Source organism: Artibeus jamaicensis, unplaced genomic scaffold (genome assembly GCF_021234435.1).
Source record: "Artibeus jamaicensis isolate MK-2021 breed Jamaican fruit bat unplaced genomic scaffold, CSHL_Jam_final contig_354, whole genome shotgun sequence".
NCBI classification, from domain to species: domain Eukaryota; kingdom Metazoa; phylum Chordata; class Mammalia; order Chiroptera; family Phyllostomidae; genus Artibeus; species Artibeus jamaicensis.
Window position 1 is genome coordinate 44578018 of NW_026521803.1, and position 27946 is coordinate 44605963.

General features: G+C 52.5%; 1 protein-coding gene across 1 annotated transcript; it reads right to left on the reverse strand.

Annotated features, from left to right (window-relative positions):
- Positions 1-277: 277 nt before the first annotated feature.
- On the reverse strand, positions 278-27772 carry LOC119049594 (cytochrome b5). Its single transcript, XM_037145635.2, has 5 exons — positions 27516-27772; positions 7253-7381; positions 6286-6315; positions 2200-2234; positions 278-671 (listed from the first exon to the last, which is right to left on the reverse strand). The coding sequence occupies exons 1-5, from the start codon at positions 27642-27644 to the stop codon at positions 590-592; spliced, it is 405 nt and encodes a 134-aa protein (XP_037001530.1). The 5' UTR covers positions 27645-27772; the 3' UTR covers positions 278-589.
- Positions 27773-27946: the final 174 nt, after the last annotated feature.

The window sequence follows — 27946 nt, forward strand, 5'->3', positions numbered from 1 at the left end:
CTCTTCTCTATGACCTACAACACAGGCCCCTTTCTCGTTTGACCATTTATCTCAGCAAGAACAATGTTTTAGAAATCTTTACTCTACCATGTCCAGGGCCTTTCTCGGTCTCCTTGAAAAAGAACCTAGACCGGGAACATGCCATACCAAATTGCTCGGCTTGGAATTCCCTCCCTTCCTCACACCGTACAGACCACATGGGCCTGAATGACCAGCACATTAAAGGACTCACTAAGCAACCAGAGATTCTGAACATTAAAGGCAGTTACATACCCAGTTGACAGGCACACATGGTATTGTATTTGAAAAGCCAGATATATTTCTACAAGGTCACACCTGCGCCTACAGTAAGTAAATGATGGAGCCACGGAACAGCAACATAAAGCTGATGAATTACAAAAAGCTCGAGAGCAGAGAGAGGAGAACGGTTCCTTTGGGCTTGTTTTGTGTCTCGTGTGGGAGGAAGGGAAACAGGCTGTGAGGGTGAAATTACTTCAGGGGAAGATTTCTGTCGGCTGAAGCAATGAACTCAGGCCTCGTTCTTCCCGAGCCAAAGCCATCGTCCTTCCATTGGCTTCTGAGGACGGGGTTAGTCTTCCGCCATGTAGAAGTGGTACATCAGGCCCACGGCCAGCGCAGAGATGGCCGGGATCGCCCAGTTGGTCCACCAGCTGGAAATGCACAGCAATGAGGCTCACACGGTGCTCTCAGCTCAGCATCTGCACACCGTGTAAGCATTGTGAAATCACCTCTCTACCTCTCTGGGTGAAAAAGGGACTCCTGCCGAAAGTGATGCAGGCTGGTACCTGTCCTGGCAACTCCTGTATCACTCTTGTCTTATGAGAAAGCAGATGGCTACCCCTCACCTCCACTTACATCTACTTGTGTGAACTTGTACAAAGAGCTAGGAGCCACTCCCCCAAAAGCTGCTACGAGCCAGGACTAGGGACTTACCTAAAGGACATCAAGTCTGGGTACATGTCACCAGCTCCCAAAGGGAGTACTCCCCACAGGCTTTATTCTAGTGCCGCGTATTTGTTAAAAACTTAAAATGGCACTAAACTGAGAACCAGAGGGCTGAGGCCTCCATTCTGGGAGAGCCGTGGGCAAGCCCCGCAGCCCAGGGCAGGTGCAGGCCCTGAGCTGGGAGAGGGGTGAGGGCTCCACCCCGGATGGTGACCGAGGTCGCCACCAGCACCGCCGGTCTGCTGCCGGTGACTCTGGGTTGAAAATCTGATCTTTACACACATGGCGTACACTTGCCGGGTTCACAGTGTGCCCAGACCACCTGATCTGCGGCCCACGGGTGGAGGTTCACGAAATCCCTCCTGGACATACTGCTCAGTCCCGAGGCACAGAATTACAGGTCAGATCGGGGACAGAGCTCGATTGGCACCTGTCATTTCTTAGGAAAGAGGAATTAATATACGGGTTCCAGAACCTGAACAAGCCAGACAACACCCAGGGACACACCCACTTTCTGTCACATCCTGTCCGTCCTTTATCTCTCTGCGCACACCCACCCATTCGAAGACCAGGAGGGTTCCAGGGGACTTTGCATCTTGGGGGGGCTTTCAGTGTCCCTTCCGGGAGAAGCTGTGTGACAGTGAAGAGGAAGGTGGACCACTGCCCAGAGGTTGGGAAGGTGGGAGACAGGGCAGTCGCCTTCCACAGGGCGAAGCAACATCTGCGTCAATCTGGGGTTGTGGGGTGGAGCTCGGGCCCCCAAAATATAACTATCTGATGGCAATTACGCAAGTCAATATAACAGAGCTGCCAAAAATGTTCCTGCGATCTTGGACTAACGTAGAGCTATCTGGCCACAGGACAAGCGATGCACGCCACACGTGGAGGGCTGAGTGCGGTTTCGAGGCCCAGGGCACACCCTGCTTCCGTGGAAGCACTGCAGCAGGGGAGCGGACCGTGCACCCGTGAGGAAGATTTGCTGGGGAGTGAAAGGAGACTCGGTGTGTCCCGCCTGCTCCTGAGGGCAGACACGGCGGGAGGGTGAGATTCGGGGTCATTCCGGGGAGTGTCCGCGGTCTGAGCCATCTGCATTTTAGGGAGGAGTGCCCTGAGCAGTCGGGGTGCCGAGTGGAGATGACCCCTGGGTGTCCCGAGGTCAGGAAGTGGCCCCCATCCTCTGAGTTTAGGAGCCTCCCGATCACAAGGACAATTGAAAAGAAAACTAGCACATACCTGTAATTAGAGTCAACTGTAGTGATGAGAGTTTCCTGAAATGGAGAGAAAAAGTAAAATAAGTTAAAGGGAACAACGGACTAAGACCACAGTGTCTCACACGACACATTCTTCAAACAGATACTGGAAGGGAAAATTACATCACATGCTCCTTTCACTAAAATGCCTAATTGCACCATTTTTTTCAGAAGAAAAATGTTTAAGAAAGATCTATATCTAAATTACTTAGGAACACAACCTAAATAATCTGGAAGAAATTGTTAAAAACGAATAGGCTGCATAAAATGCCCTGCACGTGCAGACACCTAATACTGTAACACAGGAAAGGGCGGCAGGTGCGGTTCACACGCACACACGACCCCACTGCCACCTTCGGCGGGAGGGTCCGAGTCTTCAAAACCACGGACAAAGTGGTCAGTTAAACACGCTTCTTTCACTCAGATCTTACATGAGGTAAAAGTGTCCCCAAATCATATTAAAAGACATTCTATTAAAAGACATTCAATGTCCCCAACTAAAAAAGAAAAAAATTGAGAACTGCCATTTAAACTGCATCACTCTGGATAAACTTTGACTCTGACAAGACAGTTCTAGAAAGGCACCGGAGGCCTTGGGGACTGACCCCGCACTGTCACCCACCAAGAGCCTCTGAATAAGAATGCCCCGCACAAGGCCCCCCCTCCTCAGCCCTGGCCTGTTCACCGCCCAGCGGCCTCTGAGAGTCCTCGCCAACACCAGGAGCCTGACCCCAGAGGGCTCTGGGAAACACACACGTCCCCAAACAGCCGAATAACCAAGGCCTCATGAAATACAGACATTTCCAGGCTCACAACCGTGTTAGGAAGCATGGTTTTGAAATTCCACACCAGCAGAAGCATTAGTGCCTCAAAGGAAGGCGCCTGTCAGTGATGCGGCCACATCAGAGCTCATCTCCACAGTGTCCCAAAGCATGGGACAAAAGCCATCAGCAAAGCAGACAGCAGGGCGTGGGGTCGGCACTGCGGCAAAGCTCCACACAGCAGGGCGCACGAAAGGTCCCTGGACGGGCAGAGACCCGTGAGGGACGAGCCAGCAAAGCGGTTCTGCAGCCCACCAACCTGGGGACGCGGCCATTAACATTCCTGACACAGGAGCGGGGAGAAGACATGTCGTCGAAAAAGAAAACTTGACAGTTATTATGGGCTTTGGGAGCCACGGTCAATCCCAGAGACTACAAAAAGGTATTCACAACTACTGCAAGGCTGTTTTTCAAATTTGCCATATTACAAGTAAGATTAACAAAGATGCTTTGAAGTAACTGAAATATGCAAAAATATCGTTTAGCTATTAGAGGAAAGAGACAATCAGCTCTGAAACCCAATAGTTCATGGACGGTAAAACATTGTCACGCTAGAGAGTTATGCCTGAACTGGCAAACAGCGGGCAGACATGCACTGTTACTTTGTTAGGCCGAGCCCAGGCACATGCGTTCTGCTGAACATGCTGACAAGTCCGGAACCTCAACTGCCTGGCCCCGCCCCGCCTCGGGTGCACCTGAGCACCGAGGCTAAGCCACTGCAGGTGCATCGTGGTCGCCATCGGCAGCAACGGCGACCTTGGAAAGAGCTGAATGTTAAACATCACGTACATTGATTGCTTGGTGTCTGTCAGGCGCTTAACCCAGGATGCTTGAGTCAAAGCAGGTTTGCATTTCTGATCAGTGCTTTGGTGCAAAGGGAAGTGGTCTCTCCTGTCCTTACTGCGAAGGGGCTAGTCTGGGCTTTGGGTGTGCACCTAACCAGCAGGTCAATGATGAATGCGGAGAAAACGCCATGGTTTGCCCTACAGGCTCTGCCGCCTGCTCGCTCCGTGACCCTGAGGGGCTCCATCTCAAGTGGGCTAACAACTAAAACAGTATGTGATGAGCTCTATAGAAAAGCCTGCAAAGCCCATCGAGATCTGGCAAATCAAAGTCATCTCATTAATCAGCTCACCCGACTTAGCCCGTTCTTTCATTGAACTCGTCCCTAGGAATACTACTGACAGATTGACGCCTTTTCATGCAAAGTCTAGAGCCTACCTACGCTTCCGGACTGCAACTGGCAAACCTGCAGTGGCTGCTGGCCGTGGGGCTGCAAGGTCAAGGCTCGGAACAAGGTCTGAGTACCACTGTCTTCTCCAGCCCCAGGTCCCACAGGGCTGCCGTGAGAACCAGGTAAAGTTATACATACAGCAGTGCTGTGAAAACTACGACCAAGAAAAGGTACTTCCGATCATAAAATCTTCCACAGGAGCAACCTGGTAGATATGGGCACATTTAAAGCACGTTATTTCTATGCCTGTAGAGACCTTACTCTGGGAACCTGCATCACGCTTTCCTTTGGGCACATTCGAGCTAATAATCTTCGGTGCACCTGATGTCACAATTCAACTGTGTCGGTGTTTTAAGGAGGCAACACTCCGTAACTTCAGACCCCAGCATTCACTGGTGAGTCTGCAGACGGACGGTCACACAGGCACACGCAACAAAAGCAGCCTCTGAGGTCACGCTCTTCTTCTGGTAAACCAGGGGTGCGGTTTACAAAAGGGGTCATGTGTTTTCTTCTGCATGCAGGGTGTGCTTACGGCCTATAAGAAAAAGGGCAAGTTCTTGTCCCACCTCCCTCCTGTTCTGCTGTAAGAAAGCAGAGTTACATGGGCTCTAAGAGTAAACAGAGGAGAAGAGAGTCCATCATTCAGAAATCAGGCCTGGCGACACAAGACTGCAGCCCCGAATGGTGCCTTCTGCTCATGGGTGTCCTGGGTCAAGGCACGGTCGGCCCTGCATTAGATCTAAGTTCACACAATGAGCCTTACCAAATCCTTGTTTGATGATCGCTGAATGATTTGCACCAAGACTGTTCAATACAGAATTCCTTACAGAAGAATATACACTTTTTTCTTGACTGGCTTCAGAGAAAAAGCAAAGGCTTCAATGCACCCTGGAATTTCAGCGGTTTAAAAAGTAGCCTTAGAAAAGGTACTGAAGCCATATAAACCAACTGCAAAGATTCTCTGCAATCATTACAGAGTCAATTCAAAGTCTAAAGTCCATTTTTTATCTTCCTGAAGTACTGGGATCAGCAACATTGATCTGAGGCTTCCCTGAATCAGCAAAGGGGAGAACGTGATAAAACTGCATCATGCAGACCTTTGTTGTTCTATCTGGGGGGCCAAGGTCAATGGCGCCTTCACGCTTTGCTGGATTCATTGCTGGATTTTCTTGCAGATTAAATTTAGACAATGTCTTGTCAGCAGCCACTAGCATATGAGTTCACAAGATCTTCAGATGAGCTCTGTGCTGTCTTACTCTTATGCTCTAATAAAACGACAGATGCCACTCGACACAGAAAAGTGACACATTCTGTCACTTGTTTTAAGCAAACTTCCCCACAGCCCTTTAACTACAGGCCAAGAACTATTTCCTGCTCACACTGTTGAGGAACTCTGGCTGCTGTCACCCCTTCTTACTGCAGATTCATCTCCAAATGTGAGCAAGGCAGCCAGCTCAGAGAGAGGGGCCCAAGGACTGGGGCGCACAACTAGTATTACTAGAATTACTTTCCTTTCCTAGGAAAAATGCATCAAGAAGTTACTATGGAATTTGAACATTACATTTAGCCAGGAAGTATTTACCAAACATCTACCATGTCCCAGAGACGTGGGGATGAAGACAGGGGTTGTGTCCTCAAAGGCTTAAGTATGAAGACCTCTGCTCCATTTTAAGCTCTCTGAAAATAATGCTGTGTCAAATCCTCCACTGCAGAAGCGTGGTGCTAGTTATAAAAAGGAGCTCTTCCACAGGTATCCATTGGTAATCATGATGGGAAAGGGATTTTAAGTACTGAGTCTCATGAAGAGAACACACAACTCCCCTAACGAAACACCAAGACCGACTATGTGAACAGGAAGGTATGCTGAGCCAGCCTGGCAGACTCCATGTTCTCCAACCTGGCGGCACACCTGCCTCGGTCAGGCTGGTGGGAGACCTTTGCCCTCCGCTTTGACGGGGTGATACCCAGGGGTGATGACTAGAGCCCATGAGACACTCGAGAGGGTCACACTTACCGCAGGCTTCTGTACCTTTGCCCTGTCATCCTGCAATGAAAAACAAGGCACATTACAGAATGTCTACAGAAGTACTGTCTCCGAAGTACTCGCTTCCTCTGAGACTTCTAAAAAACACTCCTGTTCAGTGATTATCACTTTAGGGTCACTGTGTAGGTCGTTAAACATGTCTGAGCCTTCTGACTTGACTGCGAAGACGACTCTCAGACGAAGTGCCGAGAGGCGGTCTGGCCCAGAGTCCCGAAGGTCAGACAGCATCCCTGGGAGTCGCAGGGATGTGTGGGTGAGCACAAGCACGGATCAGGCTCGGGCTCCTCTCGCATTTCAGGGGGCAGCTGGGTAACCAGGTCCTTCCCGTCTCACCTCTCAAACCGCCATTAGGGACATATGTGTGTGCAGGTGTGTGTGTGTAGGTGTGTACATGTACATGCATTGTGTGGCTCTGTGCAGGTCTAAGTGTGTGTGTATAACTTGTGTGATATCCTCAGTAAATTCCTGCGATCTCCCAGTCGTAGGGTCATAATCTACTTAAACCCTCAGCTGAGTCAGTTCAAGGTCAAGTGTGTCTAAAGGCTGACCACTAGTGAGCCCAATAAGCAGATGAGACAAAAATGCTGCTGGCCTGGCCTGAAAACCCACCACTCTACCCTCAGAATGAGACAAGGGACAAGGAGGAACGTGTAAAGGGAGGCCCCTCTGGTGATGGTAAAAAACTGACCTCTGGTCACCCCTTTGGTGAAGGACGAAGATGGAGGTATATGGGCGAATAAAACTTCCAGATAAATGAAGCTTATTTTCTCAAAGCGCCATCTCCTTCCACTGAAAGCCCACCCAATGGAAAGACGGGAAGGCTGTGAAAGGCCCCGTCCTCAGGCTGCCCCCCGGCGAGCCTGCCACGGCCTCCCCTTCGTGCGCCGCCATGACAAGACACACCTTGTTGCGTGACGGAGCTTTGCGGGCTACTTACTGGATGCAGTTCCCCGATGATGAATGTTTTGGACAACTCTCTGGCATCCGTAGAGTGCCCGATGTCCTCGAAGTTCTCGGTAGCATCGCTCCCAGCTTGTTCCCGTAAGACTTCCTCCCCACCGGGATGCTGTTCCAAGGACACACAGAGAGACAGACTAAAAAAATCATAATAGATATTCTTCTTCCAAGCAAATGAGATCAAGGAAGTAGCCAGTTTATTTAACCAAATAGTGTGCTCCAGAAGTCACAGACAACAACATGAGTGCAACGCGGCCCCGACGGGGACGAAAACACCACACCCCTTTGCTTTCCAGAGCCTTCTTGAAAGTGTGGAGAAGCCGTCTCCCGCAGTAAGGTGTCTGTTCTGGGTTATTCTGATAGCGTTAAGAGTAATAGGCAGATATTTTTCATCCTTTGACAACATCCTCTTTGCTTTTCTGGAAAGCTCTCAAAATTGCTCTTGTTCATTTTTATCTAATCTCTTTTTTCTTGAGTTCTACCCCTTTGACCTCTTGGGCCCAGGTGTGAACATTCGCCATTACACCACAGATGATAAGGCATCTTCGGAAAGCTCTCTGTGAGCCTGCCCAGTACAGAGAGGGTACAGCCGGTGGACAGGTGAGTCCCCTGCCTCTTACAGAACTTACCTTCCAGTCAGAAGGAAAAGAAAAGCAAGCAGGTGCCATAGTAACTTGGCTACATCCATGACGGGGAACAGAAGCAAAGAGGAAGAGCTCAGTTCTACACTCCAGGGCTTTTAGCTGCCTTAATGGTAAAACAAACCAAGGATGGGCACGATGTAGGGGGGGAATGACAGGTGGGCCCCGTTGCCGAGTGACTAACACAGAGGGAGGAAAAAAATTATCTGAGTCTTTTCCAAGGGAAAGACCACAGTGCCCAGGCGCACGCAGGCAAGACTAGAGGTAATGAAAGAGGTGGAGCTCTCCAACAGACCCTGAGCCTCGTGGGAACTCGGGGACCTCCCTCCTGCCACACGCATGGGCCGGCCGCAGCTGCAGAGCCCGGGCAGACGGAGGGCACGGCTTGGGGAGCAGGAAGGAGGACGACGGGAATACAAGCATCTTCTCTGGACCGTCCTTCTAACACAAAGGTCCATTTTTCCAGAGGAGGACTTGTTTCCCATTCAAATTAAGTGTCAGCTCACCCAGCACACACACAGTCACACACACTGTGTGCTGCCACATGCTGGGCCCGCGGTCGGTAGCGGTGGCGATGAAGGGAGGTAGATGGTGCAGCAACACAAACGTGTCAGTGGTGGGTCCCCCGCAAACCCTGCACTGGCGAATCCCCGACATCTTCCCTCTCCCCGTTCCCCTCAGTTCCTGCCAGAGCCACCCCGTGGGCCTGCAGCTCCAGCCTCAGTCTGCATCTCAGCCCCCGCGCTTTCCTCCCCCCGACATGACTTCCTCCACCCCAAGATGTGGGCTCCGGTCTGAAAGGCCCACCCACACCCCCACCCCGCGGTCTCCATCTTCCCACTGAGCGCCGCCCAAGTTGTATTTCCACCAGTGCGTGGGGAGAGTCCTGAGGACAGGGGTTCCATCTGTCATGTCCGTGACTGTCGCCCTGGCACCTGGTGCAATACCTGGCACATGCAGACCCAGACACATAAGTAATTTTTAGACAAACAAGGTAAGGGCAGATGGTCCTCCCACTCTGGTTCTGAAACTGCGCTACAGCCAGCCAGTGGTTCACACCAGCCTCCTCACGCCAGCCTCACCCCACTCTCCTCTTCCGGAACTAACAGTAGCTCTGACCACATACTTTCACACTTAATTACTGTCCAGTCCCTTGAATCACGTGTGAAAGGCACTGTGTGGGACATGCGCAAGTATACCGCAAATCAGTGTGATTTGATCCTGAGGAAGCAGGCGCTTAATCTGAGGTTAAAGGGACAGCATAGCGATGACTGTTGGCTTTCACTGACACCGCCTCGGAGTTGTGATTACTCGTGAATCACCCAGCAGGTCCTAAACTCACAGTCACAGGAGGTATGAGCATGAACTTGCATCACCCGCCCTGGGAGGCAGGGGGGAAGGAGGAGTCCCAAGGCTGCTGAGCGCACACAGCCACGGACCACGCACACTGGCTCAGGAGAGGAGACCGCCTAGGCGTGAACGCAAAGGCGCCCCTCTCCAGGTGGGGCTAGAACAGGAGTCCAGCCCGAGCCAAGCTGCCCTCAGAGAAAAGGCAGCGTCCGTCCCCTCACGTATCTGGGAGGGCGTGGCCGACGGGAAAGTTGAAGTTGGCCGGGGACCAGAGGACTCTTCTTGGGGCTCTGTGGCAGTTCTCAGGATCAAGTCACACCTGTTTTACCAACTGCCAGCCCTGGGGCAGTGACGCGGGGGGGCAGAAGTGCCCGCAAACACAGTGCAGTCAAGCCTTGCGTGACACGGTGCATTGTGGATTATGTGTTTATATCAGTTTGATGTAAAGTCAGAGCTCACGGCTTCCGTCCTCCTTTGACCACCAGTGAGGGTCCAAAGTGGTCTCTTGGGCCTCGCCAGTCACACTTCATTTAATGTGAGAACTACAGTTGTCATCTGCTTGTGGATTTGAGGATTTCTCCAAGTCCAGGGTCTCCCCAGAGCATAGGAAGATGAGAGAAACACAAATAAGGAGGAAAACAGAACATGTTAAATGAGTATCAGTAAATTCAAGAAAAGAGGGGTGCTTCTGCTGACGGACGACGGGCGACTCAGGGAGACCTTTGGCCTGCACGGGGCGGCTCCACCTGCCAGCGCCCGACAGTGGGCGAGGCCACCCCTCCCCCCGGACCATTCAACCCAGTGGAGGGCACTTGCTGAGCCTGTGTGGGGCTGGATGACAGGAAAGGTATGGCCCCTGCTTTCTAGAAAAAGTAAGAACTCAAAATGGGAGAACGTGTTACGAACTTGGTCAGTTTTTCTTCACTGGGCACCAAATGTCCGTAATGGAGGAAGCAGCAGTGACAGTCCTTTGGGTGAGGGTCATGGGCAGAGTAAGTGCAGACGCGCTTCTCCTCTTCAGCTCGCAGAGCCAGGCCTTCCAGGCCAACTCTGCTGAGTCACTCGCTGTGACAAGTCCTCGGAGTCCAAACCAATGACCCGCATGTCCCTTTCTGGCTACGAAGTCAGCCTGGCCGTGATCCCACCTGCCCTTCCTCTTTCACAAGACACTGCTGCGGCAAGAACTTGCTCTAACAGGATCAACACGAGTGCAGGAGCAGGGCGACGCTCTTGGCATTGGCTCTTGGCATTGCTTCCCGCAGGAGAGAGCCAAGGCTGCAGGGGCTGAACCCACGCTCGGAGCCCCGCCGCAGAGGCCCTCTGATGGGCTCCATTCAAAGCCAGAGCTCTGAGGCTCTCACCAAGAAGAGGAGGCCCCATGTTTTGGGCCGCGAAGCTCAACCGTTTGTACCCTGGGCCGGCACTGTTCAGCCTCTTCCATCTCACCGCACACGTAAACCCATTACTGAAACTCTGCAGCACACCAAAAACTCTTATTTTTTGCTCACCTGACAAAAAATAGGAGTAATTTTGATCAAATTCCAAAAAAAAAAAAACCACAATAGTGATAGTTATTACCTATCCTTTTATGCTCCAAAAAGACTTTTTAAAAACTCAAGTGCCTATACTTGTATATTAGGATGTCTTGCACCAAGAATTAACCAATCAGATGCAACCTTATTATGCGACATGACCAATAAGATGCAACTGGATTAAATGACCTGTTTACTTATGGTTCACACAGGGCATTCCCATTGGACGGCTGTTGTTGTGCTGGCTGTTGTCATTTTTTGTATTTGACAATCTAAGGGGAAACAGATCAGTGCCCATGACTAAATAGTCAGGTGTTGCGTGTTTTAGAACTTCTTGCAGCACACCAGTTGCAAATCACCACTCTAGGTCATTAAAAAAGAGAACGTGACCCAAACAGAATGGGCGATCCGCCCATGTCCCACTGAGGCCACGCCAGTACTGTTCAGCCAGTGCCCAGGGGCTCCTGCCCTCCTCTCCTCCTAACCTACTTTGGTATAACTAGGAGAGAGAGCAGTACCGCAGGCAATATGCAACTTTTTTCAAATGAAAGCATGAGTCCAATTTCCCATGCACAAAAGAAAGAAAAAAGAAGGAGGAGGAGGAGGAAGGGAGGGAGGGAGGGAGAGAGGAAGGAAGAAAGGAAGGAAGGAAGGAAGGGGAAGAGGAAGAGGAACAGACTAAAATAGCAGAAGATGCCTCCCCAGAGCAAAGCAACACAAACAGACCTGGGTCAGATACGGAGAAAGGAGAAGGGATGCAGCATGGCCTTGCGTTACTTCCGTGCGTGGAGAGGCCGAGAATCAGAGAGTGAACACAAGGAGAGTGGTGGCTCAAACCCGTCTTCGAATGAGGCCGACGAGAAGCGATAAGTAAAGAAACAAATGCATTGTCAGAGATGCCGCGGTACCCCAACGTATTCAATTGCAGGACAATTCTGTTTCACGTGTAACAGCGTACGCCAAAAATGATCTATAAAAACTGGCAACTGGCAAGATAAAATGATAGACTTCGATGCCACTCCTGATACAGATAATTTCAATAAATAAACTCATAATATGTGGGCAATAATCTTGAGACAGAAAATGTGAGCAGAATCAGTCACTCTAGACTCAAATACCTGCAGCCTGCAACACCATTGAATCAGAAACCGATCACGGAGCAGAAACACGCTCGTGGGCCATTCTTTATTCCTGCTATTTGTTTCAATGGTCATTTTACAGTTCCTTAGATTCTCCACCCACACAATGAAGATAAGTATACATTATATTTTTGGCATGACCTTCGCTAGTCATGTCCCCTTTCAATACAAATAAGGTGAGCTAAGTTTACCACCCCAAAATATGCCTCTCTGGATGGGGACTATGTTATGCTGGCTACTCGTAAGCAACAGCAGGTGTGGGAGAAGCTCCGAACACCAAGCAGAGGTTCCAGCCTTGGACGGACACTTGCCTTCATAAGGGACACGCCCACCTATGAGGGTGTCGCCAGGCACTGGGCCAGGCCTGCCTTCACTGTCAGGGCACCAGGCAGGACTTACATCTGCCCCATAACCTTGCCCTCGTCTGCTGTGCTTTTCAGGGTCATCTCCCACAACGGACTCTCCATCCCCAACATCTTCTCTGCCTTTGGCAAAAGCAGCACTTAAGGGGATGGCTTCTGCCTTTTCTGGCAAGTTACTGTTGCCGGGTCTCTCCCATGTGTACATGTTTTATTAAACTTAATTCGTTTTTCCCTTGCTGATCTGTCTCAGGGGAATTTGATCATTACACCAAGTTCAGAAGGACTTCGAGGGCAGAAGGAAGGTATTTTTTGCCTCAACAGTTTCGTAAGTGAGATAGTCTTAGGCTTGATACAGAATATTTTTACTGAGTTTTTGATCTGAACTCCTATAATCTCTATATTTTAGTGGCCTTGGCAAAACAAGTGATAACATCCCAAAGTCAAGGGTTAGAAGACCTTGTTTATAGGGCAGGAGAGCCTTACATCCCTTTAAATAAAGTCAGGGAGGGCTTCTCACAGAGTTCACGGCTCCAGCCACTGACAGGCCTTGCTCCCTCCAGCCCTCACCATACGGAGCGGTCTTCCACACCTGCTAGAACACTCGTAAAGGCCTTTCTGACCATGTGCCTGCTCATGGTCCACGTGGTGAGTTTCTGCAGGCAAAGCGAAGGCCTCCTGCACTCGCCCACAAAGAGCCTCAACGCCTGCAGAACCCCCCACCCCCTGAGGTGCCCGGGAGCAAAACCACACCGGCTGGGGGGAGGATGGCTGCTTGCACCTACATCTGCTTCCCCCGCACCACAGCGCTTAAGCCTATGGTTGGGACACAGCTACTTAGAACAGAGATTTTTCCCAGCCTTCCTTGCAGCTGGGTATGCCATGGACTAAATCCTGCTAATGAAATGTATGCATACATGTCAGGAGAACCTTCTAGAAGCCTGCCCTTTAGAACACTGTGCTCCCTTTGCCCTTCCTGCTCTCTGGAATGGGGATGCTGCCTCTGAACTTGGAATGAAAACCAGACCTTAGAAATGGCCGAGAAGTGGGCTGGAGGTGTAGCTCCAAGGGCTTGATGGAGCCAGCACACCTGGACTGCAAAGCACATCCTCATGACGCATGAGTAAACTGCCTCGTGTAAGTACAGCTGTTCGGGGTTCCTCCAAGCTCGACTGTACTTACTACCTCAATCATTTTGTCAAGAAACACCGCGTGTCGGGCACCCAAGTCCAAGAGCCATGTGAGCAAATGTACTCCTCAGTGTTGAGACACTTAAAGCCAGACTAGAGCAACGGTCTCCACATTACACATTAAACACTTTGAGAAATGTCAAGGCCTCATCTTAATTTATCCAATATGCAGTCACTGGGCCACCTCATACGTGTCTTTAAACATAAGCAAGGCCCCTTTAGGTTAGAATTCGCATGGACAGAGTAGATTCAGACGAGAGGCCTCAGGAGTATGAGCAGGAGTGAAGGCTTAGGGGCTGAAGGGCGCTCGGTGTGTGGTAATTAATGAAGAGACGCCGGTGAATAAAGCGAGATCCCTGAGGCCAGACGCAGGCTCATTCTGCGTATCAGCTGGACTGGCCGGGGGGATGCCCAGACCAGGCGTTATTTCCGGGTGTGTCCAGGAGGGTGTTTCCAGAGGGGATTCGCGCTGGAATCCGTGGGCCCAGTAAACCAGGTGACCTCCCCTAATGTCCCAGAGCGTCCTCCAATCCAGAGAGGCCTGGAACAGAACTAGAGGAAAGAGGAATCCGCCCCCTTCTCCTGCCTCGCTGATTGGGCAGGGGCATGTCATCTCATCTTCTGTTGCCCTTGAACTGGGATTTGCCCCCCTGGCTCCCCTGGTTCTCAGGCCTGCCGAGTGACCCACCAGCTTTCCTGGTCTTAGCTGGCAGATGGCACAGCGTGGGACTTGGTGGCCTTCCCCTCTGGGTTGTGTGTGTGTCTCCCACTGGTCCCATCTCTCTGGGGAGCCCAGGCTAACACAGGCTGGATGGTTAGAATGGACCACACAACAGACAGCCTACAGAGCAGTGTCAAGGGGCGGGCAGCAAGGACTTCCTGCAGAGCAGGGTGGCGTGTCCGAAGGCCACAGACGGGGTCACTGCTGAACAGATAGCTCTGAGTGCAGACAGACCGGGCAGTACAGGGCCTCCCTCCCCGCCTCCCCTCTACCTAGCACACTCATAGCTTCCTGAAATTTCTGCCTCCTCCTCCTCCTCATCTGTGGGCTGGAGACCTTGACTCAGAGGCCCAGCTGAAGGTTAGAATCCCAGAAGTTCCGAGTTTAAAAGGACCTTCAGAGACCTGATGTCCTTAAAATAACAGGCGGAGAAACTGGGACCCAGAGGAAATCAGGCCAGCGTCCCAGGGTCCGACCCCGGGCAGCCTCCCCCTTGTCTTGGGCCACTCACGCAACAGGACAGTTTTTATCTTTCTAAACAAAGTGACCTTAGGTGGGATGTCTGAGAAAAAAGGTTTCTTTATATACTTCCCTTTGGGAATTTAGAGGAAAATCTGTCTTGCTTCTTCTAGATGCGAAGGGACTTGGTCATTTGCCCTGCTGGCCCAGGCCTCACCCACAAATATTCAAATCACACACACACACACACACACACGCGCGCGCGCGCACACACAAACACCCTAGCTCAGGGTGCTACCTGGCTGCCAGGTTGTCCCTGAACAAAGCCCAGAAGTGTGAGCAAAACTACACTGGGTGTCACAATGTGCACTGACGGTGTTCCCTTGCAGGGCTCACTCAAAATAAGCAAAAACAAACAGCGATTAAAAAAAAACCAAAACCTTCCCACTTCATTGTAATGTGATGTGGACCCAAAGTCCACCACCTCGGGAGTACCTTTCAAGCCAAACACTTCACACCGCCAAAAAAGCAGAGTAAACAATGACTAGGCAAAAATGATGTGTGTACAGAGATTATCTGCAACAGTCTAGCCAGCCAGAAGAGCAACTCAAGGGAGTTTGGAGAGCAAACAATTTTAGAAGATTTAGAACAGGCCCTGGCTGACAGCTCAGCTGGCTGCAGGGTTGTCCCTTAACCAAAAGGCTGTGGGTTCCATCCCCAGTCGGGATACCTACAGGAGACATGGGGCCCATGTTTCTCTCTCTCGCCCTTCCTTTGTCTCTAGAAACAATAAACACATTCTTGGGTGAGGATTTTTTAAAAAAGGTTTAGACAAAATAAGTTGCCTGACAAAATGTTTTCTATCGTTTCCAGATGCTGTTTGCTCGAGGGGGCAGAGAATGGAGGCCTCAGAGCTGGCCAGGCCACCAGACTCTGTGCGTGGCCCCAGCGTGGGCTCCGCGGAGGGGCCCTGTGCGTGGCACTGCCTGGGGCTGTGCACGCCTTTTGCGCTGCATCCTCAAATCCTGGGACCGAGCTCACAAGCCCTGCCTGCTGGTTTCACACTGGCGGTCCTGGGATGAAACTTGCAGCAAGGGCTCTCCCTGTGTCCACCCAACTGACTTCTGAAAGCCATCTGCCCACTGGAACATCTGCTGTGAGCCCTGCCCGGGTCAGCTGTCACCACGACGGGGAAGCCACGGTCCAGGGGGCAGACTGACATGCAGACGAGGAAGAGCTGCACAAAGTCAGCCTCAGGTGTGTAGCCGGCACAAAAGGTGGAGGGATCACCTGGCCCAGGCAGGCACTGGAGGCCAGGACCGGGCCAGGGAGAGGAGGCTGGGGCTCCGGGGGAGAACATTCAGGAGCTGTTCACCAGGGGCTCGAGCGGGCACTCTTCCAAAGGAAAGGACAGCGTGCAGAGGCCGAACGAAACACAGCCGCGGCGTCTGAGCAGCCTGCCTCACGTGGGTAGGAATGCACTGGGACAGAGACCAACAGGAACTGATGTCCTGCAAGGGCGGTGGGAGGAGCTGGACGCTGGAGGAAGTGCCGGCCCTCCAGGGGCAGAACTCGGTGTTCAGGGTAATGCCCTGCAGTCCTGGCTGGCGGGCCCCTAACTTCCTTTTGGAGTCTACAAGCACCTCCCACCCCCACCCCCAGTCTGGGCAGGCAGGCAGAGCCTGCACGTGCCTGCCACGTCTGTGTGCTCTGGGTGAGAGCGATTTCTTTTTCCCAAATAAATCCTCTTTGGTGACAAAACACCTAGCTGATAGTATTATTTATCAGTCAGTAAAGGTTTGATAGTTTTTTTCCCCTTGTTCTTGGAGGGAGGGAAGCACTTAGAAAAGAGAATTAAGCACGAATCGGTCCGCACTCCTTTATAGATAACACTTTCCCGTGTCACCGCAGTGCCCAATGAGGCGCAAGCCCATGGCAAGCCCCCCCCCCCCCCCCGCTTCCCCCGGCCATGCCCGCCCGACCCCCTCGCAGGCTCTGCCATGTGCACCCTCACACTCCTCCGGTTCCCACTTTTGCTCTAGAAGCGTCCCAGAAGGTAGTGACTGTTCCCCAGGCGGCAGAGCCTCTGTGTCCAGACAGTGCTGAGCTGCCAGCAAAGCACGGACTGGAGCCACTGGACCCTGGACCCCAGGGCCAGTGCGGCTATGTCCCCCGAAAGAAACTAGAAGGGCACTGATCTTCCTGAGCCCCCACTCCCCCCGCATCAACTACCTCCCCCAATCAAACTGCAAAAGCTACGGTTAGCAGGCCGCCCTGCATATAATAGGCATTCGAATGATACCAATTCCCTTTCTCCCCCACCCCACCTGCCACCAAGACCCCGGTCCAGGCCAGGTAAGGTTCAAGCATCCCGACCTCAAAATGCTGAAGGCCAAGCCCCGTACTGACAGACCCCCCTCCTTCTGTACCCCCCTTCATCTTGAAGTAATTTCTAGGGATTAAATCAACTGGCATGACCCCACTAAGGCAGGGAACCAAACTACAGGAGTCAACAGGAACGAGGTGTCCTAAGAACAATGAGCACTCTGCACAGGGGACAGTCCCGGAGGTCACTAGGGTGAGGACAGACAGATAATGCAGCGGGGAGCGTGACGCTAGGACAACACTCTCCCCTTGCAAAAGAGAGGCAAAGTTCTTGGTTATCCTTAGAGCGTGCCCCGACCAGTTTTTTCTTAGTGTCACCGTTCTGAACGGGTCTCCTTCGGTCAGACACCGAAAGTCCCTCCAAGGCAGGCCAGGCCCGGCCTCCCTGCTCGCGCCCCTGCACAGAGGAGCCCAGCAAGCCCTCAGGCCCCGGCGCCGGCTCACTGCCCTCGAGATGCAGGCGTGGTGCTGTTTCTCCTGCCCTAACACACATGCCCCTGTGCACGCGCACGCACACGCAGTCTCTCCCACGACCACGCTGCGCTCAATCTGCAGGCGATCCCTGTCTTCCTGCTCCCCCACCCCCGCCAGTGAACTCCCTGCAGGCCTGTGGGCCCTGCGCCCCCTGCTGCCTCCTCTGTCCCCTTGGAGAGCCCTGCCCGTGGACTGGAACCACTCCTCTGGGCTCTGCCTGCACTGACGCTGCCTGTCAGCCCCCAGCCCCACCTGACTGACTTGAACTCGGGGCGTCGGGGTCCCCTCTTGGGAGGACTGTGGCACTGGCTTCCAGCACGCCGTTCTCACAGGCTCTGCCGCCCGACTCACCAGGCATGCTTTCATACCCCATCTCTCGTCCCTCTCCATGTGGGAGTGCCCTGGGGCCCCGCATGTCATGGTCCCTCTGTCATCGCAACCAGCATCACTACTTCAAAAGGGCTGACAACACCCGAACCTTTATTTTTGGTTTAGAGAGAGTCACCTCTCTCCAAACTCTGGATTCCTGGATCACCATCTGCGTCTTGTCTCCACCTAGGGGTCTGGTAGTGTCCTCAAACTGAACATATTAAAAACCACAAGGGCCCACCCTCTTAAAACTTGCTGCATTGTCTCCTTTCCCCACCTCCATTGATGACAATTCCATTCATCCGGCCACTGAGGCTCCACGTGACCCTTCTCATCTCTCACACCCCGCACAGAATCCCAGGACATTCTGTGGGCTCACCTTGTACAATGCAGCTGAAATCCGGCCGATTCCCCACCTTCCCCACACCGCCCCCCGCCTGGTGTCCCTGGCCCCTGGCCATGTGCTCTCACCCCCCACCAGAGCGACAAGTTGCATGTACGTCAGGCCATGTCACTTTGCCCTTGAAACCCTCGCACAGCTGACTGCACCATGGATTCGAGACTCGGGCTGCAGCTCTGGTCATCGAGAACGTGTGGCCCCGGCAGGGAGACGTACACACAGATCGATGGGACAGAGCAGAGAACCGACATGGCCCCTTGCAGGGGCTTCCACCCAATTTCTGATGAAGATGCCAAAGCAATGTGATGGAGGAAGGAGCCGCTTTGACACCCAGCCTGGCACAACTGGACACTGGTCCTCAAAAAAGTCTGTTCGGGAGGGTGGCAGGATGGGGTGGGGGAGTGGGGACAACTCTGTGTGAACAACAACACATCTTGACCAAAACCTGACACTCTGTACAACAATCAACCCCAAACAGATCCCAGATCGAAATGCAGAATGGGAAACTTTTTTGAGGAGACTTAGGACTAGGCAAACAGTTCTTAGACATGGTGGTGAAAGTGTGATATATAGAGGAAAAATGAATAAGCTGGACTTCCTAAAAATGGAAACCTTTTATTCGTTAAAGGACCTTATTAACAGAAGGAAACAACGAGCCCCCGACCAGGAGAGCATTTCTGGCTAGTGCCCTACCTGACAAAGGACTTGCATGCAGAACAGAATAGGGTTCTGTAAACTGAGCAACAAGGAAACAAACAATCCAAACACTGAGAAAGGGCAAAAGACCCGAGTGGACATTTCTGCTGAAAAGATACGTGTGTAGCAAACAAGCAACCTTGTTAGCCAGCAGAAAATTAAAACCCTGGTGAGACATGACTGCCACCTGTCAGAATGGTTATGATGTAAAATATACACACACCAGGAGCCTGGAGGCTGGTGGGGACTCGGAAAGACAGCACCTGCCGGGCACGTCTGGTGAAAAAGCAAGCCGGTCGGCGCTGGTCCTCTGGAAATCACCCTGACCGTTTTAAATGTGGAGCCCACGCTCGCCATAGGCACTCACACCCCTGGTGGTGGCCCCAGAGACATGGGGACCAGTGTGCACACAGACGCCAGCATGGCAGTGCCAGCCGCTACTGAGCAGTGATGGTGGGCCCTGGTGCAGGGCCGTGAGTGAGGTCGCAGCCCCGTCTGGTGCAGAACAGCAGACGCAGAAAGAGGGGCAGTGGCTGCAGGGAAAGAGGACAGAGATGTGACAGAAAATTCCCCTCTCTGGAAAACGACCCGGGCTGTGACCAGCAGGGGGTGGTGACCAAGGGACCAAGTGCCATGTGGAGGGAAACCAAGACAAGGTGTCAAGCAGAAACTCGCCTGACCTGTTTAGGAACTGGAGAGGGCGCGTCTGGGTGCGGAGGCCAGGGGCAGTGTTCTTCGCGCGGGTGGGTGCAGGGGTGGGGGCCAGACCTGCCAAGGCCGTCGGACAGGTGGGACTGGAGTCGAAATGCCCAGGGAAGCCACCAGAAAGGACCTCAGCTGAGAAATGCCAATCGGTTTCCACAAGATAAAGCTTTCCGATTTTCTTTCAAAATTCACACTCTTGAACGTAGTAACAACAGACATCTGTGCTGTGACAAGCATGAGACAGAAGAGATGGCCGGACACCCCTGTCGACCCAGTCCCGGGACGGGACAACAGGGACGTGGAGTCAGAGGATGGCATGCAGACGCTCGGAGGACAGTCATCACCCGAGGGTCCCCAGGAGGTGGTATTCAAGTGGAGAGGGGCCCCTGGCAGCTGACGAGAGAGAACGTCTCCTGCAGAGGGTGAGGACCCGCAATCGGCAAGGGGCGGGCAGGCCTCTAGCCGAACCCGCGGGCGGCTTCATCAGAACAGGAGCCACGTCCGATGTCCACTCAGAACCACCTGTCCCAGGCCAGCTGCTTCAGGGGCCTTTGGAAAACGGTTAACCTCCTCGGGCCTGCCTAACAGCTACGGGGACGGGCTCTGTCCTACACAAGGCGACACGGACTCTCGAGAGCAGCCAGATGCCCTCTGTTAGGAACGGGGGCTGGGAGCCCCCACCCCCAGGTCTCGCTCTGCCTCAGGACGGCCCTGGGGCCCTGGGAAAGCTGGACGGGCTGCTCCCTTCACCTGGGAGGGGCCATGCAGCACAGAGAGGATGGCGAGGACGGGAAAGAAAGGCACTCTCGCCCTCTTTTTGTTCCTTCCGCGGGTTCTGTTTGTTCAGATCTCTCCTTTCACAGCTTCGCTTTGCTTTTTCCCTGGTCCCTGTGGGGAATTCTGGATATGGGAGAAAAGTCTCAAAGCAAATGATAACAACCTGCACCCGTGGGGTGGCGCTTTTCTTCCAAAACTTCGCCAGTGACCTGCAGAACTCCTGCGGCCTCGTGCCCAACTCACAGAGCGGGCAGGAGAACTCGAATTGCGGGTTCCCACGGGCTGAAGTCCCCGCTTTCACGCCTCACTGGCCGTTGTCACTGGGGCCCCAAGGCCACGTTCTTCTTCCCTTTAAAGAGGACACCACCGCCGCTACCAACCCGAGAAGCTTGGTCTCAGAATTAACGGCCCACTTGCAAAGGCAGGTTTTGCGTGTGAAAAGCATTCGGCACACCATCTGGCACAGACAGATGTCGATCGGTGTTCAGTGCCTGTCCGCTGCCATCGGGTGTCTCAGGGCCCACTGGGGCCCACTCTAAGGGAAGGCACGAGTGACAGTGATTTAACATTTGGTGAAGAAGGCAGGAAGAGCAGGCTGGATGTACTTTGTGGGCTGGCCGGTTTTTGCTCGGCTCTGCCACCGGGAAACCAGCAGGCACTGAGAGCCCCAGGTAGAAATGCACACAGCGAGGCTTCTCTACAAGAGACACAGGGCTGCAGGTGAGCCAGGCACCGAATACCCTCGGCTGGGCCCACCGCTGCCTCCCCGGCATCAGCGCCGGTTCCACGTCACCATTCCGGACAGGCGTCCTCGTGGGCATGCTAGAGAAGGTGATGTCTCGCCGTCATCCACGAGACATCAGCTCTCACTGACCAGAGGACACTCAGCGCCAGGCTTGCACAGGCCAAATTCTACTGGGCCTGAAGGTGGCTTCTCCCACCATTTTCGGCTCACTCTTGGGACCTGTGTGGAACTTGATAAAAGACACAGGCAGCCAGTTAATGAGTATCTATCAGTGGATGTTCCCAACAAAACGAAGTTCAAAGGTAACGAGGTGCAGGAGGTGGGGGAAGCACCCGATATTAGGCTGTGGACAGCGCCTGCGAGCTTCTGATGTTTAAATCCCCCTGGAGTCTGAGGTCTCCGGCCGCTTTCCTGAGCCCTCGAGTGTGGCCTGCTGCTGTTGACCGCAGCTCGGGTCAGCACAGCCAAGGCGTGGCTGCCGCTGTGCCTTCAAGTAGCTGTCAATGGGGCTGAAAGAATGTTTCCATCCGTGGCCCCTCTGACTAAACTACACACCCACCAACCAAGCCCCCCCGTCACTACAGAGAACCGAGACCTGGCAGGGCAGAGCGTCACGGCTGTGTGGGGCTTGTGAGCAGTCACCAGTGTGAGCGATGTGGACAACCCAGGGACATGCGTCAGATGTAGCAGGTGCATCACCTCTCACCCGGGAATCCCACTGACAGAAGTTTGCCTAAGGACATGACCGCGGGTGGGCAACTGGACAACCAGGGTGAAAGGAAAGGAGTTACATGTAGGATGAAACATCTGTAGATCAGGAGGTAGCCGGGAAAAACATGACTCAGTGAAACGGGACGGTGTCCTTGTCACAGGAAGGGGGAGCAGGGGGCAGATGACCACACACGCACACGACGCAAACCGCTGTACACGGGTGGGTGTGTCTAGAGCTGACTGAAGGGGGTCTGCAGAACACCTCGGTGGTCCCCTCCGCATGGGGGCTTCTGGGCAGCTGTGACTTTCTTCTTGCACTTTTCCACACTGTCCAATTCCTTACACGTGTAGTCTCTCCCCCAAACAATGAAGTTGTATGTTTTAACACTCCAGAGAGAAGACGGTACCTGTTACACAGAGCACGCGTCCCGGAAAATGTGCACCTCAAGAGACCGTTTGCGCTCATTTCGTTCACAGGTTCCCACTGTAATTCCTGAGTTGTGTACCTACTATGGAAACTCTAGACCTACTGTGAGACGAAAGTGATTATAACGATTTACAGGAAACTGTTAACTTAAAATACTTCCCAAGTGTTCTCACATCCTGTTCCTGCCAGCAGTCACAAGCAGGTGCAGGAAACAGAATGCTGCCCACTTGAGAAGGAAGAAAATGATTTAGAGAATTTATCTGACTTGCGCGAGGTCACCTGCACCTAAGGTCTAAGATTTAGGTCTAGTCTCCCCCACCCCCACCCAATAGTTTTCCACAACCGCCTCATTGGACCCCGACCACGCAGTCATCATTAGATACAGAGGGCAGACTGACAGCTGTCAGAGGGGAGGGGAGTTGGGGACCTGAGGGGAAAGGTGAAGGGACTGAGCAAACCAATTCATAGACACAGACTACAGCACGGTGATGAGCAGAGGGAAGGGGGGCGGGGGAGGTAGGAGAGGGCAAAGGGGACAGGGAACTGGTGATGGAAAGAGACTTAATTTGGCCTGGTGAACACACAATGCAATATACCAATTTCAGGGGTACGCAGAATTGTACCCCTGAAACTTACATAATTTTACTAACCAATGTCACTCCAGTAAATTCAATTTAAAAAATGTAAGGTACTTATTGGGCAGTCTGGAGCACTTCTGGAGTGACAGATACGAAAAGGAGATGCTCTTTGCCCTTTGACTCCACCACATGCCTGCTGCACATCTGTGCTCCTTCTGTTCACTTCCCCACCTCAAAGATACATAAAAACGAAGTGAACAACCTCAAGTGTTTGTTTTGAAACAAGCCATTTAAAAGAAAACAAAGTAGCCTCACAGATAAAGATACTCTTAAAACAAAGATACTCTTAAAACCTCTTCTCAAAAGGAGCAAAAAGTTACCAAAAAATGTATGCAGAAATCTACCAAAGTGGCCCTGCCCACAGGCTCACGTTAGAGATGGCCTACCAGGCTGGCTCTGCCACTGGTCACCGGATGCCCTTGGTGCTGTCACCCCCAGGTCCCTTTATATTGCCCTCCCATGGATTGCATGACTGGTTTTATTTACCAAACTACACAGGTTAAAAAGTAAGGAACGACATTCCCATTTCACACTCATCAAAGACTTTTGCAACTGCAGCTTTGAACTAGTATGACATTTAGAAAGTTACCAAATTTCCCTGAAAAAAAAAAAAAAAAAAGTATGTAGGATCTTAGCCCTAAACACAGCAGCCCCGCGCAGAGTAAAGTGGCTCGCTCCTGTTCCCCAGAGTTCGGGAGGCTGGTTTCCAGCCCCTGTGGCCTCTTCCCGGATCCCCGGGGCCCTGAGGTTCCCCCAGGCTTGAAACCACTGGTTCCAAGCAGGCGGCCACATTCGTGGAAAACAAAAATATGCAAGTCCCTACCACCAACGCTGTGGTAAAGACACTGCCTAAGACCAGGTGCAAAAGCGAGCCTGGAGCCAGCGGCTTTGAGGCAGAACGATGCACGTGGGCAGCCAGGGGGCAGGTCCCCAGCATCCAGATCCCAGGGTCACCGGAAAAGGGGCGAGAGCAACAAGTTCCCATCTGCATGACATGAAAAAGGGGCAACATGGCACAGGGGCATTTCACGGAGTATGTTTTCCAGGAAGATGCCCATTTCCCCAGACATCTACTGACTTAAAAGCAAGTTAGCCCTACTGCCACTGATTCTGTGATACCTTCTCTCCCTCCATGGCTCTTTTAAAAGCTGAGTAAATGCTGCTGCCCAAATCACAGGAAGAGAAAAAGCAAACCAGTTTTATTCCCTGGCCCCAAGTGCCTACTGTCTCATTTCCATAGCTTCCCCTCCAAGTTCTATAATCATTAAGCCTACTAAGAGTGTAATCCTATGACAAGACCCAACTTCACAAATACAAATTCAAAAACTAGAACTCAGGATTGAAAAGGAAAAAAAAAGAACACTAGTTCAAAAGACGTAGGCAACTAAGCTCATAATCTTGCAGATGGGTGTCAGGGTGAAACTCAACACTGCTGCGTAGCCGCCACTCACAGGGAGCCCGCCTGCCTTCTCAGGTGTCTGCCACCCTCCCAGACAGGAAAGCACCTTCACAGGGCCCCGCTTCAGGAGACAGGGCCTGCTGCACAGCTGCGCCCCTTCCCCCATGTTCTTCACTGGAGGAATATAATTTTTCTGCAATGCTCGCCTGTTTGGACAGCACCTGCCAGGTGTACCCCTTTCCTTAAAATCTCCCATTAGCACAGAGAGAAAGCCACCGCCCACCCTGACGGTGCTGGGAGTTTGCATTCGCTGCACAGGTCACGCGCCCAGGACCGTGTTAGGCATTACTTGGTTTTTCACAGTGGCCCCATAGAGTTGGCACTGCTACCATCTTCCCAGTTCACCTTATTAAACGAGGGACCTGAGGCACAGAGAGCATCGTCGGCAGACCAGGACCCCCTTGGATCCACCACACCAGGCACCTTCTCGACACCGATGCAGACCTGCCTGCACACCCGTGAGGCTCCGAAAGGGGCCGGGAAACCACACGGTCCACGTGGGTGGGTGAACTGGTAGTACACGGAGCTCGTGCCCATGGTTAAAAGTTCATTTACAGGCAGGAAGCCTCCTCTCCACCTCCCCCCGAAAACCTTTCAGATTTAGGTAAATTAGAGAGAACAATATTCTTCAATTAACATGCAAGGAAAGCTTCATGAATTTCTGGAGCTTTAAAATGACGGAAGAAAGTGGTGGGTGTGGGGGAAGAGACAGAACCTGTGAGCTTTCTCTGTCAAAAATAGGGACGAAACGCACAGCGCTATAAACAGCAGGTGCTTGTTAATTTGCTATAATTATTAGCCATCTAATATCAGTGACAGACCCATTTCACCGAATTTTACTGGGGAGGCATTCTCCCCCGGCCGTCTGCAAAGACAGACACTGAGGCACTGGCCTGGTAGCTCAGGCCGTCAGCACATCATCGAGCTACAACAAGAGTGGGGGTTTGATCCCCCGTCAGGGCACACATAAGATTAAGAACTAACAGGAACAATAAACAGATGTTTCTTTCTCTCTCAAAAAAAATCAGTGAAGACAGACCACTGAAAACTGAGAAAGATGAAGGAGTCTTGCCAGCCGGCCCACAGAAGGGTTTGCGCACAGCTCTTCCAGTCTCACTCCAGTTTTACTTTTACAAAGAAAACTTTGTACAATTCCCCCTTCCTGCCTCCTAAGAATGAAATGTAACAGTAAATGATTTATAGTAAAGGTTAACAATCTTCTCTTATTATCTCTGTCTGAGAAATTACCCTTAAAAGTTCTGCAAAATACATTTTATGGCAGAAATTCTTTTCAGACTGGGAATGATTTTTTCCCCTGAGGGGACATTTGGCACTAACTGGGGACATTTTTGGTTGGCACAATTGGGGGAGGGGTGCTTCTGACATCTGGTGGGGGAAGGCCAGGGAGGTTCCTGTAGACAAAAAAAAAGAAAGAAAAAGAAAGGACAAATGCTTTATAACGTAAAATAATCTATTAATCTTTTACAAATGCTGTTCTTGGGAAAGGAGGAAGAGAGGGAGAGAAACACTGATGTGTGAGAAATACATTGACTGGTTGCCTTTCACTCACCCTCAACTGGGGACCTGGCCCGCAACCTGGGCATGTGCCTTGACTAAGAATCGAACCCGAGACCTTTGGATCTGCAGGACGGCACTCAATCTCCTGAGCCACCCCAGCCAGGGCAAAATGCTATTTTTTTTTAACAGACACAAATAAAGGATCTGAAAACTGCAGAGTTACTTATACCATGGGGGGGGGGGGTGAGAGAGAGAGTTCCGAGTAGACACGTGGTGTCCACTGCACCTAACTATGCTCAGGGCCTCTAGTTCAAGAAACTCCAGCGGCAAATAAGCTCTGCAGAGCTCAGTGGAAGGGACAGGAGGGACCGGGTGTGACTCCCAACTAGAAGCCACTCCTAACTAAATCTGAACACTGTTTCATCTTCTGGCACTCCACGGAATGAGAAGTTCATAGTAAGATAAACTTTTTTTTAAATTCTCTGAAAAACAAAAGTCCCTGGATGGAAACTGCGATCCAGCTAAGCTCCGGCCTCTGTCGGTTACCCCTCCGGACCACGTGAAGACTCCCCACTACTAAGCATTCCCTTTCACTGTCTGGGGATACAGAAATGTATACAGAAAGCGAATGTGCGGATTTATGACTCAGGCTCCCCCGCAGTGATAAAACACCCCCCGAGGCAGCAAAGAAAAGCCCCTTAAAATTTATTGCAAAAATGACAACCTAAAGACTCTTAGCAAAGGAATATTTTCCCTGAAGCTACCCAAAGTGATTTTACAACGTCCAAAGCAGCTTTTGGATCAAGTCCCACTAGCAGTGTTTTTAGTTCTCCCTCCCGCTTCACCAAGGCCAGCCACACACTCACGCTCCGTCCTAGGAGTCCAGGTCGGCACCTCACGCAAAGTTCTGATCCCAGGAGTTCACAATCGCCAGGGCAGTGTGCGCGGGGACCCTGGGGTGGGCCTCGGGGTGCCGCCCATACACCCCAACCTCTGAGCGACCTCATGGTCCTGTCTAGGGGGACCCCACAGCTCACGAGGTGGGGGAGGGAGGAACTCCAAAGAGCTCCTTTTAGGAATCCCCTCCCGGGATACGAAGGGGGACGGCACCCACCCCAGATAGAGATCCACTCTTTGCAAACTCAGGGAAAAGAAGTATCTTTCAAAATCCTTCCGCGTAGCTGTGTCCTCAGCCAGGGCAGCGCATCCAGACGGGACCTGCTTTCCTACCAAGTGCTGGGTGTACCCCGGTCCCACACGCCCACGCAGAGGCTCCCACTGCAGCGCCTGCCCCACTACTGCTCCCGCCGCGGCGCAGGCCTGTGAGCCTCCGGTCGCCCCCAGGTGGGCACTCCCAGGGGCGCAGAGGCAGGGACTGATACTAGATGTGCAGAGACAAGTGTGCACAGAGTGGTGTGCAGGCGCGGAGACTGCTCCCAGGTGTGCGGAACTCAGTGAGCAAGGTCAGGAGCACACGCTGAGCCGCGCACCGCAGGTCCCAGCGCGGAACCTCCAAACCCTGGTCCGCGGAGCGCTTCACCAACTCACCTCCTCCAAAAATGCAGTCAAATCGTACACTTTGTTATGCAGGATAATCCAGGTGCTCTTGCTGTGGTTGTGCTTCTGGACCTCTTCCAAGGTGTAGTACGTAACGGCCTTATCTGACGCCTCGGCCATTTCGGAAAGCAGAGAGCTGCACCCCCAATACACACCAGTGGAGCCAGGCAGAGCGCAGCAGGCGTTTAAAACAGCCAGAGCCAGGGCATTTCCCTAGTCCCGGCTGCTGTGCCTGGGGCTGCAGGACCAGTCCCACCCAGGGGCGGCTGGCTGGGGGCCTCCGATGATAGGCCAGAGCCCGTGTCACTCAAGGGACCCGCCCTTGCCCTCCACTGTATACCAACCCCAGCGCACCTCGCCCAAACTGGGTGTTGATTGGCTGAAGAAGATGCCTACTGTGCTCCGGGCGGGGCCATGCAGTG

Bases quoted from the DNA above. Each gene is read 5' to 3' on its own strand.
- LOC119049594 (XM_037145635.2), bottom strand. From the start codon at position 27,644: ATGGCCGAGGCGTCAGATAAGGCCGTTACGTACTACACCTTGGAAGAG. The intron at 7,382-27,515 runs GTGAGTTGGTGA...TCCTTGGAACAG, and splicing joins TGACTGCATTTTTGGAGGAG to CATCCCGGTGGGGAGGAAGT. The intron at 6,316-7,252 runs GTAAGTAGCCCG...TTTTCATTGCAG, and splicing joins TCATCGGGGAACTGCATCCA to GATGACAGGGCAAAGGTACA.